Source organism: Crassostrea angulata, chromosome 6 (assembly GCF_025612915.1).
Source record: "Crassostrea angulata isolate pt1a10 chromosome 6, ASM2561291v2, whole genome shotgun sequence".
Lineage (NCBI taxonomy): Eukaryota > Metazoa > Mollusca > Bivalvia > Ostreida > Ostreidae > Magallana > Magallana angulata.
In genome coordinates this window covers 57,120,686-57,139,548 of record NC_069116.1, presented here as the reverse complement: position 1 = coordinate 57,139,548, position 18,863 = coordinate 57,120,686, and the positions used below count along the sequence as shown (strand labels likewise).

Here is an 18,863-nt window from a genome sequence, read left to right as displayed (position 1 = left end):
GCATTTTATTGTAAAGTTTCATAATGTACTTTTACCATTATTACTTAAAACAGAGAATTATTCACTGTGAATTAAAAAAATAATTTGTACACGCGAGTTATGTGAAAAAAATATTTCTAAAAGCACGTATTGGGCATTTATTTACTTCAAACATTAGGGATGATAAATAAACATAAACACGCCTTGGCGAACTGCGATATAAAAAAAAAACCCTGCATTCACGTATCTCCATTCATATATTCTTTTTCATTCATTATTTAATTCATTTTTGGGTTAGTTTTAATCGAACTCCATTTGTTTTTGGTATTAAATGTTTTGTTCTCTGTAATGAACTACTGTTGATTCCTAATTTTGAGCAAGTACATAATTCTGCGACTTAACCAGTTAGCATTAAATCGCGAAAATAAAAATTCGCAGCAAACACCGAATACTTGGCATAGTTTCGTTTGGTTTACATATGTCCGAAAAATAAAAGCGAGATGATGTGCTTCACGCAATTTTACGCTTATATTGATTTCTCGCGTTTAATTAGGAATCTACAGTATACAGCTTTAACAGGGTACAATACCTACATCTTTAAACTTGCAATAGTTATTCATCGATAAACATCTCTTATATTAATGTATCATTGTGGTATAGGTAAAAAGTAGCAAGCGTTCATGTATGTTAAAGGTCATATGAAACGATATTCTGACCATATTGACTTATATACAGGAATGAGTTCATAAGTGCCTATTTAATATGACTAACAATGTTTTAGGATATTTTATGCAAAATATCAACGCCACAGTCGACCAAAATTTCTCAATCGGGAAAAGGATCATCGACCTACGCGGCCTACCTCCCGTACTAATGACGTTAGTAAGACCCAATTGCCTTAGTGAATACAAATATCCATATCATTTTGCAGTAGATTAAAAGGAAAAAGATATCATTTTATATTAAAACTTATATAATCATACAGTAAATAACAACGGCAGTAAATTTTCTCTCAAGAAATTAAATCGTCCGCATTTTTTTTCAATTGACAGCGTGTGCTTATTCAGTTCGGAGACTCGAGAATGAGTGATTTTCGTTATAGGCCTACATGCAAATACGTGTATATGCATCTTTGTATACATCGTTTCAATTAGTTTTAACGAAATTATCACATTCAAGGATAAAACCATCGTTTTTACCAATTTACACGTTCTTGCAACTCATGATTTTTTTTAAACAGCTTACTAGGAAACATGCATCATCATTCGCTTCACTGTTAATATTTTGGTTTCGTTTTCAAGTTGACAAATATGTTGCCATTCAATTTAATTACTTTTAGTCGAAGAACCTGAAATGTGTTGATTTGAAACGTGTACTATTATACATGTAGTATGTGCGGTGTTTTGATGTTACAACGTGTATAATAATGTGCGGTGTTAGAACACTAGTTCTAATGCATTGTTTACATCGGAGGGTCTGTGTGACGTCATAAATCCACAAAATCAAAAACAATAAGCAGGGAACAATTTTTTACAGGTGCTGAGTTTTCACGGTAATTTCTCAGTAATGCAAAGGCAGAAAAATCTTACTTCACGTAATATGAGCTTTAAATTTCTCCTTCCTCAAACACTAGGCACCTATATAGATATACACGAATTGTATAACTATTGGAAAACCAACAGAATTAAAATGTATAAAAAATGAACACATTCATAGAATTGCATTTTAACCATAACTCAAATACATCTGACAAATTAAAACAATAAGTAATCGCTAAGCAAATTAAACTTTTAAAAAGAAACTATTTATTGTAAGCATTTCAGTGAACTAAATTTAACTTGGCTTGCTGAGGCTGTTGAAAAGAAACATTTGATTTCGATTCCTTACAAAGATTCTGGTTTAAGATCAATGTCTTCATCTTTTGCCACTTGTTTCTCACTTTTCGTGTGTAAATTTTGGACATTATATTTCTTTTATGTGCATCCATCGGGGACTCCAAGCTTGTTTCCTGGTTTGATGATAAGTGATTCACAGATTTCATAAGCAAATCACAGCACACCACAACTACTGGGTGACATTGATGAAGCTCAACCTCCAAGAATCCAAGATAAGTCATATATCCTAGCGTCATAGAATAAAATGCACTTATTATTATCACATTGGTTATAAATAATATATACCAGAAATTTCTGTATTTTAATCACTGTTTTTGTTATAAAGATATTTCTGGTTCAGTTATTTTATGATATAAATGTTTTGGTATTTTGAAGTCTGACTGGAATAAGAGAAATAGAATACGCATTTGATTTTTTCATAGAATCATTTATTCTTTGTACAGTCGTTTACAAATATTTCTAGATTCTATAAAATATTTACACGACAATAAGCAGTCATTCTCTACCCGCAATTTGTTTTCGTTAAAAATCCCTTAATTTCTATTTTTTAAAAGACAGATGCAGAATGCTTCACTAGATGCGTTTGTAGTAAAACATGTTGTAAAAAGATTACGAGGGTCATACATCTAATACAGTAAATATATTTAGATTTTGAGGAAATCAACATATGATATATTTTAAGTATCCAAGAATAAATTTGAAAATCTTGAAGAAACATACCTATGTCAAAACGCTCAAATCCAGGAATCAGTAATGGTTTGTCCATACGTGCAATGTAGAATGTATTTATACAGATAGAAGTCATGACACGGAATATACATCGGTACAACCCAGTCAGGATATAGTAGAAAAACAGGAAGAATGACAAGTTCTGGTATACCCGTCTGTAAAAAATAAAGAGGAAAGCCATGAAACCCTTTATATGTGAAACTAGGCTATATCTAACAAGTGTTATTTTACAACTTTTTACTTTTTCTGGTTAAAAAGGTTTTAGAGTGTAGAGTGATGATGATCTTACTTAGCATTTTCAACGTTTACGAAGTTATTTCCTTATCGTTGGAAATTATTGAGGGAATACACCTTAGACAGGTATATCTTTTGTCTTCTTTTCCAAAATGAATTGTTACTTCATCCGAGACATGAACAAATATGCCTTTTTGCGATAAACATAGGTCCTACTAAACCGGTATCTCATGTATTAGAAGGGAAAAAAGGTTGAGAGTTAAAAATTAATGCAAATAAAAAAATATCATTCAGTGGTAATGAATATTTGCTGATTTTATTAAAACAACTTTGTGTATAATTTTTTTATTTGCCTTAAAATAAACCATAGTTTGTACATGTATCATAATTTTTTGTTTCCAACCATTATCAATTAAATGAAAAAGAATAGTCTCAAAAGAACAATATTTACAGTTGATGAATACATACATTTGTACAAGAGTGCATTGTATATTTAAAAAAGTGTTGCTGAAAGAAAGCACCAGTTTAACTCATTTGTTGTTGTCGTTTTTGTCATCTTTGATAAGATAAGCATTTTTTGCATATGAAATCGTTCTTGCTTATATAACATACAAATGAATAACCTGTTATCCAGAGCCAATGCTCTTTCCCAGTGCTTGCCATTGTCAGAACTTAGATAATGATTTTGTAGGAACACACGACTGCTGATGAATCGAAGGATGAATCTCAGGACAAACAAAAAGATCACACCAGGTCTATAAAAATCCGCAATTGACACAAGTTTATAAATGACATTAGAAAAAGGATAAGTTATAAAATCAAAGTACTGAAGTACTGACGGGTGTTGATTTTATCGATTATCATTTATTTTAAAATCAATTTATCTTGCATGACAATTAGCTTCTAGTGTGAATTTGAATTACGCACTTTTTTATAATATGAATTTTTTAGACTTTTCCGACAAGAATTTCGAGAAACACCATATGAATCATGTTGTGTAATATTTAAAGATAGATTTCAACTATATAGTATGTATTAGTTATCGAAACAATTCTAAAAATTGTATGGATCCAAGTACTATTGATAGCGAACTCTAGTCTCGTTTAACTAGACGCTCGGCTGTCTCCGTTCATATCCGACAAGCAAGAGAGCCCCCTCTCTGCTTGTCGCAGATTTACGGAGACAGCGGAGCGTCTGGTTGAACGAGACTATATTAATTAACTCTGGCGTAGGAATACATGAGACTACAAAAATATCTAAATTGTTCGTACTATATAAAATTTGACTATTTATAAAGTGTTTATAGACAAGTTTCCTTGAAAAACAATGCTTCGGCATACATTACATCGAATTTTTTTCTATTATTTTCAAGAACTTAGTCTTGTCAGCGGTGATGATTTGTACTTAGTTCCACACACTGTTTCACTTTCGGTTTGCCAGACTAACTGCATAGGAGAGTTGAATAAAACCAACTCCCAAAAAGGTGCTATTTATACTTACAACACAAATTCCAGAGGTATCAAAAACTCTTCTGGAACCTTTTTCATTATTGGCAAAATACAAAAGTAAGATAACAAGAGGCATGAGACAAACACCAAAATCTGGAAAAAAATATAACCTGAAAAAAGGTATAATGGAATAATTATAATTTTATCACATTTCATTCGATTATATTTATGTTATATTACGTTCAGTGTTTATTTTCCCTTATGTTTGCATTTCAAATCTCCGACGTTAATTTTCCTTGAAAAACACATAGCCTTTTCACGACGCATGCCCTCAAATATAATTAAACGTCATTATGCGTTTTGAAAATATTTCTCATTGTAAAATAAAATGAATCGTTTTGACTTACATAACCAATTTAATATCTACTTATAAAAGCATTTAATAACTGTTAATTCATATATCTATTCGTTCATAAACCAGATTTTTCTCTAAACAGTTCGGCACTATAGTTTTTGTCGCGAAAGCGAACAAAGTAACATGTTAATATGGCTGTTCCATGCATGTTTCCCTGACTAAGAGTGTAATATATAAGGCGACGATACACAAATATTTCAAACAAATAAACATCAATATGAATATTTACATATATATCATTTAATGAATGATTAATTTTTTAATGACGTCGGTCCTATAACACACCAAGACTGTGCAGACAAATTATCATACAGCGCTAGCGAGCGGTATCATAAAATAAGCATTCAATGCTTAAAAAACACTGTCGGAACATTTCCTATTTATTTTAAGATTTTGATTTTTTCATTAAAAATGGTTAAAATATTTCACTTTATGAACATTGACACAATTCAGTCATTTTTTTAATTTCCACTGTTATTTTGTTGATAATATAATTTAATTATAAGTACATTCAATCACATCGAGCTTTTTTTTGTAAAAGGTAACAACAAAAATTCTGCAAAATAATTTTTTAACATTTAAATTTTAGCCAATTATAAAACGCCCAAGTAAACCAGTCTATACATTTAAGGTGAAGGAATATAATATTTTTTTTTTCAAATACTTCCTACTAGTAGGACCCTTTACTATTATTTTTTTCTTCTTATCCAAAATATTGTACTCACATTTTCAGTATACGCAGTATCTTTGCTAGCCAAAGGTTTTCGGTCCACTCCGCTCCCAATAAACCCTTGGTAAATCTCATAACGAAAACTCAATGATGCAATGGCGCTGTCTAGCGAACAACATGAGTTGCCCCCTTTTCATACTTACATTTTATTCGAATGAAGCAATGGTTTATTAACACGCCATGGCATAAATACAACTTGAATATTTGTTTATTAGTGAGTATTGGAACAACATCAACGATGCTATTTACTAAGAATTAAGATGAAATGTAGAAAAAGCAAGGACTGTCTTATTTATAATGTTTGTATGGACCAGTGGAGGGAGTTATAAAGTCGGTGATATATGAAAGCTTTCATGCCATAAAACCAAGTATTGTCGTGAATATTGTCGACAAAAGAAAATAAATAAAATAGAGTTCATTAAACCTGAAAAAGCAATAACCATCAGCAAAGACTCCTATAGCAATGGAATAGGCAACTTTTACATTCGCCATGTTTACTTCCCATACTACATAAATGTATCACGCTAGCCTTTACAAGTTTGTAAAACTCAGTACAATCCAAATAAAATATAGAGTTTTTAAAGCGGTTAAACCATCTTTGGGGGAAACATTTTTATCTCAACTTTTTAGAAGCCCGAAATGTTATACCAGAGATCACATGTGTGTTCCGTTTGGAATTTATTTATAAGAGCTTGTTTTAAACGTTACAATTGGATCAGCTACTTGCAGCTGCAGTTAATCATAAAACGGAGCTTGTAACCAAGTTTTCGTTATAAGATCTGCCAAAGGCTTATAAGGGAGCGGAGTGGACCGAAAACCCTTGGCTAACAAAGATGCAGTTTACCTAAATGTTTAATTCACTATTATTCATCAGTCTTTTTTAAAACTCCCTTTGGAATAAAAAACAGTTCTCAAATTATATTAGTGTCTTCGGATAACAACAAACCTCCAATAAGGTATGAAACCTGGTGCCCTGCATACATAAGATTTTTTACCTAAAAAAAATGATTACATACATACTCAAAGAAGTTTGTTCAAAGTTTGGAACTATATTTTCATAGCTTTATAGACAATCTACAAAATTATTCAGAAATACCAGTGCATACGAAATTGCATAAGTATACATTACACTGTAAGTTAAATTAACTCTTACCAGTTTTTCTGAGTGATCAAGTCTGCATTGAGTGGGAATGAAAGATTTGTCCCCTCTCCATCTTTTCATAAGATGTTGTCTCTGAGACCGGTAGATAAGGATCATGTTGGTTATTAGATAAACAGCAGACAGAATGTTGCCGACTATCAAGGACACTATTTAAAGCCACAAAGAAAGTTAATATTACATGTAGTATTATTTTAGAATACCATATGCAATTTAACATTTTACTCTTTAGATATTGTTTTAGTATTAATCTAAATAATGTAACTTTATCAATAATGTTCTATCATTTCCAAAAATACAATCTTTATTTGTTTGTATGTAAAAATGCCCGGGTTATTGATAACAAATACATTTATTTGTGAAAACAGACTCTAGCCTGCTAATCAGCCAGGTGTAAAATATTCAAAATGGTATGCCATTTTGGTGGGAATTGAGAACTTTAGAATGTTTACTAAGTAAAAGTAAATCGATGGAATGATCGGAAGAGAGATCACATTCTTATACAGGAAAACACAGAGAAAAATCTATAAAAATCTTTTCCTCAAAAACCGATCGGCCAGAAAAGATGTAACTAGCGCCTTTAATTAGGTAAAGTAGATTTAAAATGTTAATATAAAAGGCATAATGTATACAAGTATCATGTCTTAAAATTGTTGATTCTTAATTGTTTACATTGTTGTCCCTGGGGTATTACTGGGCCTCACAAAGGGTAAAATTTGATATTAGATCATATTTATATAAACAGTCGTTCAATGTCTTCATGAAAACTGCAATCTTCATCACAATATCTGATGACAATGAAACCACCCAGTTATGTTAAATAAAAGAATTTTTTAGTAACAGTTTGAAAATATATTTATACAGGATTTATTTTACTACATTGTCTAAATATTTTTATATGACTCCAGAAAGCTCATTTATTATGGCTATTGTTGATCAAGTGAACAATGTAGTGCATGGGCTACTTGTTTAGATTCTGGCAGATGTGCTTCATAGAGATTTTTTAATTACAAAATTACCTCTGATCACTTCCGATAAAATTTTAATCTGTTCGCAACCATTTAACGAGAGAGTAGAGTAAAGAGCCGCCCATTTCGATAACGAACTCTCCGTTATTTCTCCAAGTTGAAACGTCAATAGAAAATTCTACAAAATCATTCATTTATCACATAATGTGATTAAACGTGACATTTGTATTTAATATATCTGATACAAGAATGAAAATAAGATATTAAAAGAATGAAGTAATAAAAGAGAAAAATATCATATAATTACCGAGTAAAACACAAGCAAAACAATGGTATTGATAGCAAGAGTTCGAGTTGTACACCGATACAGGCTCTTGTGAAGACAACATAGCTTTGCCTCTGCTAAAACAGTTTCTGAATACGTAATGATTCTTTGTCTGTAAATAAAATGCATTGAGTAAATTGCCTCAGGTTGAGTAACAAACCAATAATAATTTTAATAATAAAGAAATTGTAAGAGCAGAAATACTTCATCAATGTTTACAACTAAAAAATGCATAATGTTTATTTTTAATTTAATAGAAATAAAAGTTCCTGCACAGTTTGTCAATTGAAATGGATTCTTTTAACAAAATAACATTCTTTCAGAGAGAGACAGAGAGAGACAGAGAGACAGAGAGATAAAGAGAGAGAGAGAGAGAGAGAGAGAGAGAGAGAGAGAGAGAGTTATTGGAAAGTAAAGGGCATGACAATATGATACATGCCGACACATAAGTAAAAATATACTTGATATCGTTCCCCTCTATTTTTGATTTGGGTGCCACCAGAAGTTCCTTAACATGCATTACTTGGTCAATCTTTACTAGGAGTTCTTTGTGCTAAATTTAGATAAAAAGAAACTATGAACAGTTCACTGACCAAGAACAAAATAGATAAAGCAATTAATGTTCAAAGAACTTTAAAAAAAAAATCATATTCCAACATATTCTTACAAATTTCGATTTTTTGAGGATGGCTGTGACAAATCGATAGACAAACAAAATCATGATGTAGATTTCACTGACAAGTGTAACAGCGTGAAGAGCCCAATTCTAAAAATATAAGCAAAAGACGAGTGCATTTCCAAGACACATTTGATACATTCAAATCAAGCGAATCATAAGCCTCTCCTCTCCGATACATTAACAAGCCCTTTCTCAGTTGTTAGATTTCAAATGCAAAAATATTCAATTTTTCAAAAATTTGTGCAGGTTTGGTTATATCTAAAATTTATAATATGTGAATGAAATTACTTATGTTTATTAATACAACTAGTTTTATCATGTTTTAAACATAAAAAATGACATTCAAGAACTTACAAACGGCAAATACTAATATCAACCACAAAAAAATAAAAAAAAATTATCTTAAGGTATCAAACGTATATATAATATACATTTTATATTCACCCTCATATTAAACACGGATAAATTTGAACTGTTAACAGTTTTATCATGTTTTATTCAAAAATGTGGGCTACGTTAACTTACAAAAATTGTTTTCCTTACCCAACCAGATTCTTCACATAAATAGCCTCTTGCAAGCAAAACTAATAATCTACAACAATTTGGAAAAAAATAGTCAAAATATAACAATTGTAGTTAATGCCATTTATAATGCAAGAGGTCCTACGTCGGTCCTCAGTCAGAACTTTGCTTACAGAGAAACTTATGAACAGTTTTGCAATGCAATCCAATCATTGTTGAACTACTGAAAAAAATATCCAAGGTAACAAATCAATGCATTCATTTGACATGTGGAGAAAGAATTGTTTATGGAATTAATCCCAGCGGCGTGGTGCATTACATCATTTCAAACAATTTCTTCCAAAAGTCAATCAAGGCAAATCGTGAAAGGATCCAATCTCATTTTCGACTTTATTTTGGCCTAATTACGATAATGCTCAGTATTTATGATTTAATTATGTTGAATTATTCACTAGTTAAAAAACTTACAACAGGAACGTGTACAGAAATCCTACAAGAGAACCGAATACTCTGGATGGTGAATTCAAACAAGCGAAAATGGGATAAAACACCAATGCGGCTAGGAAAGTCAGAAGGAACAACACTATAGCTGAAATATCAAATTTAAAAGGAATTACAATATATCATTGTTCATGCTAAGTAATAATTGCATAATTATAACAATTGTACATAATATGGGTTTGAGGTGGACTATTTTAGATCTTGGAAAACATTACTTACCCACCAACCATCTGTTCACTGATATTTTGCCAGAGAACAGATAAACAAGGATATGTTCCAAGGTACACCCAAATGCAGCTGCGTTGGCAACTGAGTAAGATGTGCCATCCAGAAAATTAATGGGCCTAAAAATGAATATTTATCTATTTTATTATAATTGATCAGGGTTTTCATTTTTAATTCCATAAATACTATAGATCATGATATAAGATTCAGACAAGGTAACAAAAGTAATGCCTTTAATTCAAAACATATATATATATATATATATATATATATATATATATATATATATATATATATATATATATATATATATATATATATATAAACTAGAGCCTAGCTCATTGCAAGCAACGAGTAGGTCCTCCGTTACAGCTTTAAGTCGAGACAGGATTGTCACTTTTCACAATTTTTGATAGGAGGTAATTTTCACACTACATGGACCTTAACTTCTAACCAATCAGGGCTTTAGAAAATCAATTTGAACTCTTGAAAATTAGTTCATGCGTATTTTCTATGTATAAATGTAATCCCCCAGACTGCAGAGTATTGAAGAGACCTCTCGTAAAACAGATAAAGGTATGTCTCTGTGATAAGTTTGAGATATATTTAGACAAGAAAAGTATTAGCTGCGAGTTTTAAACACTATTATGCACAGGGAGCTATTCCCTATAAGCAAAACGAAAGCGGATATGCATGTATTTATGTGAAGCTTTTAACTCTCATATTACGCAATATCCAAACAATACTATATTGCAATTAGATTGATAAGATAATGAAGAACAACTTTTCCAGCAACATCATTATCTTAGCATGTATCGTTTTTTAGTTATACTGCAAAGACTTTCCAGTCGCCTAGATCCCTTATTTAAGGAGCCAGTCCCTTTTTTCTCGTCTCAAAAGAAACCCTTAAATTTATGCACAACTTTTGATCTATATGCATTTATAAAATATTTCAAACTATAAAGTCAAGAAGAAAACACATGAGTAAAACTAAGCAATTTAAAACATAAATTTCGATTATATAATTCAACTGGTACAATTGGGAAAAACTAAAATACACAAATCAGAGGACAACACTCAAAGTGTCAATTTTAAAGATTCCTAACTTTGGATTATTTGCTACGGACCATTTTGGAGCCTTTGTCCGGAAACGATTGCCCCTAAAATATTGAAAAAGGGGGATAACTCGAACCCGGAAGTTACGATTTCTCATCTTTTTGTGACTTAAAAGCTTAATCTAATTTACAATACACCCTGAAAATTTAAATGAAATCGGACGACAAACAAAAAAGTTATCAAGGTTTAAAAAACGTCTAGAAGAAGAATAACAATAATGAAGAATTACCATCAGAATCAGGGTAAGGTCAATGTAAGGTTAACTATATAAAAAAAACTTACAATGGTAGTCCGGGTTTTCCATAACAAATATCAGATTTGTATCGTCTTCGCTCGAATAGGGATATAATTAGAATTGCTACCATCTGTAATGAAATATACCAGTACTTGACAATGATACACCTAATAAATGACAGAATATGCACAATATACACAGATAATTACGTAAAGGGGTATACCTCCTAGAGCAATGATAAAATTGGAAATTTTTTAGTGAAATGCAAGTCTATACCTTTTTTTGTTTTTACTTCCTTACTTCATTATTTAAGTCACCACTCAACAATATTATATATGTTAAACAGTGTGTTATAAATGTACATATAAAACTATTGGGTATTTACACACAAACGCCAATCCTTTGAAGAAATTCATTTTTTCCAATTATTTAAGAGTTATTTAACACTATTGTTGATGGAAGATCGTTTCAGAAACTCAAGGCTTATAACTTACCCAAATAATCTATCTATCTATCTATCTATCTATCTATCTATCTATCTATCTATCTATCTATCTATCTATCTATCTATCTATCTATCTATCTATCTATCTATCTATCTATCTATCTTTCTTTCTTTCTTTCTTTCTTTCTTTATAAATAATTCTTTCTTTATATTTACATACCGCAAAAGGAGACATTCCAAAACCAAAAAATATTGCATTTGTATATTCCTTGCACAGCTCAGTGTTTGAAGGTGATGCTGCTACAGTAGTTGATACATTACCGGTTTCGTTTTGCATTCTACAAACATATTGAAATTTTGTTTTTAACAATTAAAATGATAGGTATATAATTATAATTGAAGAGATTTGGCATTTATATAACATACCTCGCTTTTCTCCGGGAGTTAAGAAAAGCGAGACCGACCGTTGAGGTATACGAAACGAGACCAGCCGTTTTCTGATGATAAAATTTGATTAACTTTGTTGTAATTGGAACCAATGAAGTACCAATCCGACAGCTGCAAATGATAAAGACACATATTTTCACGGGGTTGATAATTTCATTTCTCAGCTAGCCGTCAAACGTTGCAATATTCGATCTTTTCCATTTGTATTTTAATAATTTTCATTTGAAAACTCTCATTTTCATTTGTATTATATAATAGTTCATTTGCATAGTATAAACTTCATATGTATTATATTATTTTTCATTTCTCAGTATAGTAAAAATTTAAATTGTATTGTAAAATATTACACTGGTTTTGTAAAATAATTCTTTATATGGCATAATTTTCATAGGTATTGTATACCTAGTTTTTAGGAAGGATTTTATTGAATAAATATTATCCTTTATCGAACTTGGTAATGCTAAAGTGCCTGGAAGCTGGCTTAGTCCTTTTTGACAATCATAGCATGTCTCAAGTTGTTGATGCCTGTGAACAAAATACACTAAAAAATAAAAAAAAGTAAAAATATCCAAGATATCTTTATTATCAAATAATCATTTTTCACTAAGAAAAGTTGACAGGAAAGAAAAAAATTCTTAAGGAGATTTACGATGGGTATGGCATACTTCTTTACACCATTCTGAACTCACTCGGAATACCTTGCACAATTTTTCAACGTTTTCATTCGGGCCATTTCATGAATGATGCATTGCAAAATCTTTCTATAGACTTTCTATATTGGGTTGTGTATTTTAAACCTGTAGCGGGAGAGGGAGCGTTTCAAAACAGATAATCTAGACATTTTTCATATACATGTAAGTGGAGAACGTACTAGTAGTTAGAGCACAAGGGTATTCATGATTATCGAAAATTAAGCAAAAAGTGATGAAAGCAAAAACTCAGGACAAAGTATGAATACAAAGTTATTTTACAAGAAATTGAAAGTACATGTATTAATTTAATCATCATTGGAATCGCACTAATGATCCAGCCTTTTTACATGTAACTCTGGAGGTGGGAAAAACGAGATTGACCTTGGAGGTATGAGAAACGAGATCGGCCTTAGGATTACAACGATGTAAGATTACTTTGAAATCTAGTAAATCCTATAAGTTAGTTGACACAGTTAGGAAACCCAGAGCCACTTGAAATGTTCCAACATGGAACAAATTAAGATTTTACATGTATGATTGGATGCTTACTTATCTGAGTCAACCCCTCCCCTCCTCTCTTTCCCTTCGTGGCCTTAACTTTTTGAAAAATTTGGCTTCAAGGAAGACTGAAGTAACTCCTGCAGGAGTTTGAGGAGGTAACGGGAGAGGTATCAAAGGTAGCGAGACCATCTCAAAGTTTAAAAATTTTCGGCGGTTGTAACAACCCCAGCCGGTAATAAAGCCGATAAGTTATAAAGACATTCAATTTGTTTGCTAAAAATAGCTTAATAACCTGTCAAACAAGATACAGCAAATTTCAGGCACCTTAGTATTACCCACTTTGATAAAGGATAACAATAACTAATGAAATCTTTTGAAACAAACCAAAAGAAATATTTCACCATGCTAATAGAAAGAAATTTATGCAATGAAAAAGACCTGGAAAATCTTAGAATACAAATAAAAATTATACAATGCAAAAGGAATAACATAGAATTAAGTAGAAAGTTATAGAATACAAAAAGAAAATTATACAATAGAAATGAAAATTTAGGCAAGACACAAATGGAAAGGATAAAATATTGCAACGTTTGACATGCCATAAATGCTCTACAATTATTGCTGTATTTAAGGCTATAAATAGGGTGAATAAGTTACTCAAGAAATACAAAATGCACTAAGTTGAAGTCTCGGCGAATTTTGCATTTCGATGGTAGCTAAATCATCGTATTGATAAAAACATTAAAAAAAATTATTATTTACACATGTACATCTCGTATATATCTTAAATGTCTTTTCAAATTAGAAAAAAAAATCCCTTTAATTCTTTTTCTATAGTAATTGGTTCCTCGATATTTATGTACGATCTTTTTTTTTCTCTTTTTTAAGGAAAAAAATATTGTATCTAAGATATTCAAAGAATGATATCATTCTAATGATGTTTTATTTATGTTGTTTAATTGTTCAATTCTGTTGTTTTGGTCATTCTGTGAATTTTCTATAAACATATATTCACCATGCAATTTATATTGTTTTACATGGCTTCAACAAGAGACGGCTAATATGGGGAGGTACAAAAACCGGGAAAATTGAAATACACAGAAAATTCAATATTTTAAGTTATATACGGAAGGCGTTTCACTACTGAGAAAGAATTTTAATTTGTTTCCATATCTTCACTCATGCTTCGATTTCGTAAAATAAAAAACCCAAAATCTGTCTCACTCTTGATAATATTTTAGCAGGATAACAAACTTGACTTGTTAAATATTGAAAAACATGGATTTTTTTAAGAGATTAAAATTTAAATCTCAAGCGGCCAGCATTGTGTTACCTGCAGTTAAACTCAAGCCAATACGTGATGACGAGATGTTTTCTAAAAGATTTCACTCTTCAACGTCATTTTTTTTTACTTTCTCTATTATGTATGAGATTATTTTGAGATGGTTTTATAAATAGTGGAAAACGATTCTTTTTTATTTCTAAATATTATCTGCAATTTTACCCTTACCTAGTTTTCAAATATTGACACGGGATATTTACATTATGATAAGACAGGGAAGAAAAGTTTTAAAAAGCAATTTGTATTCCAAATGTAGTTTTATTATGAAACATCAAGGTAACTTACCTTTATACTTCTGTAGGTCCCAAACAATGATTGATTTGGCGGGAAATGTTCTTTCTGTTTAAATACTTAGAAATATCAGTTTAGAAATTACCCCTTTCCGTCTTTTTTCAAAAATGAAAACACGCCAAAGTCACGTGTCAGGGTACTGGTTACATAATTCATATTTACAAACGACAACCCCGTTCTGTTAGAAAATGTTCTATTTATAGTAAAACTATGATAGGCTGAACAAGCGTGGGAAATAACACTTTACACATCAATAGGCATTGCATGTTAACCAAAATATTTTTTGTATAATTTAGGTTGGTTTTTTTTTCTTAATTGATTTTCCTAACAAATATTTATAAATTAAAATGAATAAAAAACCAATTGCCTTGACATTAAGCGGACAATGATAAAAAATCTAAATTGGAGTTGATTTTAATTATAAGTGGCGTATATTTTTGTTCTAGCTTACTTAAATGTCAACTTATTGTATATCTTACATGCTCAAGGAATTTTTTTAAACGGAAAGGGTGTTTGAAATATGAAATGAGTAAACAGTTACTCTGGTGCATGCATTTCGTAATTTATTGACAAAATGTCTATATTCACGCATGTAAGTATAGAGACTTCAATTTCAGTTGAAACAATCTTTTAAGTTGCCGGGCTAGACAGAGATACTCTGTTTCGAAGGATATGTAAAAAATACAATATTTGAGACCAAACTATATTTAAAAAAAAATGTTTTTCACGAGATATATACTATACTATGTATATGTTTGCAATGTTTGATACCTTTGCAGCCCCACTGAAGCACCAAAAAAAGCATTTTAGTGTTTATGTTTATATCTATTTTTTGCTTTAGTCAATGAAATACCCAAAATACTGCTTTTAATATAACATAGAAATGATATAATTGATCTGACTCATTTTTTTTATTGAGTGTACGGTATGGTTACTGAAATTGGTTACACGAATTGGGAAGTATATAAGAACTCAATTGCTATAGCAAAAAATCAGCATAGCGATCATACATGCATCTTTAGGCCCTTTGTTTGAATGTTAAAAACATTCAACACAATTTTTCATTACTGCACAGTGGTGGAATTTGCAGGTAAAACCCGTCATAAGATAAGGTGTTATTAAACTTCAGACATTAAACTGCGCATTTCATATAATGTAAAGAGTTAGGATAACGTTTTGAACACGAGAGGTGTCACATTGAGCGGAGTTTAAAGGGGCATGGTAATGATTTGGTCAAAAATTATTTTTCCGATTGCTCCAGTAAGGCATTTTTCATGGGTAACCAACATTTGAGTGTCATTCGTTGAGTTATAAGCGAAAACAGAGCTTACAATTATTTGCTATGTAAACATGCTTTTGTTTACATTTCGAATGTTGAAGTGAAAATCAAGTTTTACACCTAATTTGAATGTGTTGAACGTTAGGAACTGTTTACTTACGCATAAAATGAATAAGAAGATTCACAGAATACACAAATCAGCTTGAAAAAGTTTCTCTTAACTGGTATATTGAACCGTTAACAGAAACAAAGCCCTGTTTATATGATAAAGAATTGTGAGCCCTATATCTTAGTAATACTTATAACTCTACGACTGACTCTCAAATTTCATTTGAGCACTCGAAAAGCATTCCTAAAGCATTGTAAATCATATAAACTAAAAAAATTTTTTTTACCAAAACCGTGACCATGTCCCTTAAAAGGCATGTAGCATCGTTTTTGAAGACCAGATTATTAAAAAAAAACAAGTAAAAAACCCAGCAAATTATATGAGAGAGAGACAGAGAGAGACAGAGACAGAGACAGAGAGAGACAGAGAAAGAGAAAGTAGGAGAGAGAGAGAGAGAGAGAGAGAGAGAGAGAGAGAGAGAGAGAGAGAGAGAATGTTATTTTCTTTATTTTCACTTCCAGTTTTTACATGCTGGACGGAAATCCTTAATGATTCAAACTTCAATAAAAAAAATAATAATTACCTGCGTGAAGAAGTGGGAAGGGGCGTGGCGCTGTCTGCGTTATTATACAAACTAAATATCAACTAGATTTACATGGTAAGCAGAACATTGACGCCCTGGCACCTTAGGCCCATGAGGCAGTTTGATCGTCACAAAAAGTAATTGGATCATCTTGTGAAACTGACGCCATATTACGGTTTAAGAACAAATATAAACATCAATGTTTGATAAATGCATACAGATGTGCCATATTAATATTAGAGGTCAATTGAAATTTAGAAAGACGTACTTTTTTTTTTATAATGGTCCCTTGGGTGTAAATCTCTCAGAACTATATGCAGTTCACCTTGACACTCTTTATCTTAGTCTTATCTTAGTCACGGAAGTTCATACTTGACCTAAACTTTATCATCCACATGTTTATAATGGTGCTGTTGCTAAACATGCGTTATTGGTTTTAATATCTTATCTTAAGTTTATACACTTGCTTTTCATATAATTATTGAAATCTGAAAGGACAATAAACCTTTCAAAATGTTGTTTTGATTTAATTTTCCAAAACATGTTTTAGAAACAATAAAGCTATACTCTGTCCCAAGATATTTTGGATTCATGTTTGGACGATTTTTAATAAAAATACACTTACCTGTGAAAGAAGTGCAATTGAAATAGTTGAAAGGGATATTTTCCAAGATAATTTCATTGACACATTATCATCTTTCACTCGGAAAAATTCACAGGAACGAAAACAGATTCCTTACAGAGATTTATAATGGGGAATGTTTACATCTTTTCTCCATTCGGAATACACTCGGAATACATCGCGCAATATTTCAACGTTATCATCCGGGCTTGCTGCAATGCAAAATCTCCGTAGACATCACATTTTTTAGCATTGTATTGAAACCTGATAAGCTAACAGTAGCGTTTTGACTGAGAAATCTTGGAAATTTTTCATACTTTTGAATGAACATCGTTTGGATCCTGAGGTATTTATAAATATCAAACAATTAAGCCATACGTGAATCCAAAATATCTTGGGACAGAGTATAGCAAAGCATGGATAAATTTGTTATGTATAACACATAACGTGCGTTTTAAAATTCAAATTAAAAAAAATGCACATTTTGATATTGCTTAGCGTGCTGACATCGCATAAAAGAAAAAAATAAATGACAATGACAGGGGAACAAGTACGGAGCCTGATACCAATATAAACAGTGCATCACAAAACAAGTATTCCTTTTAAAGGAATGATCGGCATGTGAGATCATTGGTCAGCCCTGATAATGTAATACGAGAGCATTACGCTTCATGCAAAAAACTATATATAGCACCTTTTTGTTGATTTTCGAAATGGCAAAGGATGAAATACGCTTTACTTGTAGTATTATTATATTTTTGATAAATATTCTTACGCATGTGTGAAGAGAAAAACGTGATTTTAATAATTATGTATGTAACTGTATAAATGTTTTAATTTCAAGACAAACGGATAAAATTAAGGGTTTTAGCAATCTACGTGTAATTAAAGATATGAATGTGGGTGTCATTCCATAGTAAATAAAGTACCATATCTCAACGAATTGCATAAGGACGTATCGACCCGCTTCGCTTCGTATCGAATACTTAAACTATAGAAAAGTTCCGAGATCAGATACCATTTGTCACTTGCATGTAAGAGATTGCACAACAGTGGGAACGTAGTATAATCGAAATCATTAAAAAGTTAAAGTAATCACTGGACATACATTTTAAAGAAAAGCAAGAGAAAACTTTAATGCGTTGACTCAGAACAATTAGGCCCATTGGAACAAACATCATACTGTCTTGAACTTCTCTTCATCTCACTACGGTTCCCATAGTAATTTCAACAAATCCAACAACAACAACAACAGCAACAAATATATTAACAAAAATTTTTACCATCAACATATTCAAACCAAGGATTGACTCATGCAACTAGACAAGGTAAAATATTTCAAACACAGCGATTGCAGAGCAAAAGTTAAAACAACGGAACAAAAAATAAATA

At 31.1% G+C, this 18,863-nt stretch overlaps 1 protein-coding gene across 3 annotated transcripts; it reads right to left on the bottom strand.

Annotated features, from left to right (window-relative positions):
• Positions 1 to 1,692: 1,692 nt before the first annotated feature.
• Positions 1,693 to 16,956, bottom strand: LOC128189315 (stimulated by retinoic acid gene 6 protein-like). 3 transcript variants are annotated; one of them, XM_052860874.1, is made up of 19 exons: positions 16,850 to 16,956; positions 14,873 to 14,926; positions 12,455 to 12,577; positions 12,032 to 12,163; positions 11,826 to 11,943; positions 11,208 to 11,290; positions 9,804 to 9,928; positions 9,552 to 9,672; positions 9,105 to 9,153; positions 8,550 to 8,648; positions 8,344 to 8,435; positions 7,865 to 7,994; positions 7,609 to 7,735; positions 6,584 to 6,738; positions 6,377 to 6,425; positions 4,338 to 4,455; positions 3,461 to 3,592; positions 2,595 to 2,758; positions 1,693 to 2,100 (listed from the first exon to the last, which is right to left on the bottom strand). In XM_052860874.1, the coding sequence occupies exons 5-19, from the start codon at positions 11,940 to 11,942 to the stop codon at positions 1,799 to 1,801; spliced, it is 1,863 nt and encodes a 620-aa protein (XP_052716834.1). In that variant the 5' UTR covers position 11,943; positions 12,032 to 12,163; positions 12,455 to 12,577; positions 14,873 to 14,926; positions 16,850 to 16,956; the 3' UTR covers positions 1,693 to 1,798. The 3 variants fall into 3 exon arrangements, with proteins under 3 accessions (XP_052716834.1, XP_052716833.1, XP_052716835.1); XM_052860873.1 differs by lacking the exon at positions 12,455 to 12,577; XM_052860875.1 differs by lacking the exons at positions 12,032 to 12,163; positions 12,455 to 12,577.
• Between the last annotated feature and the right edge of the window lie 1,907 nt (positions 16,957 to 18,863).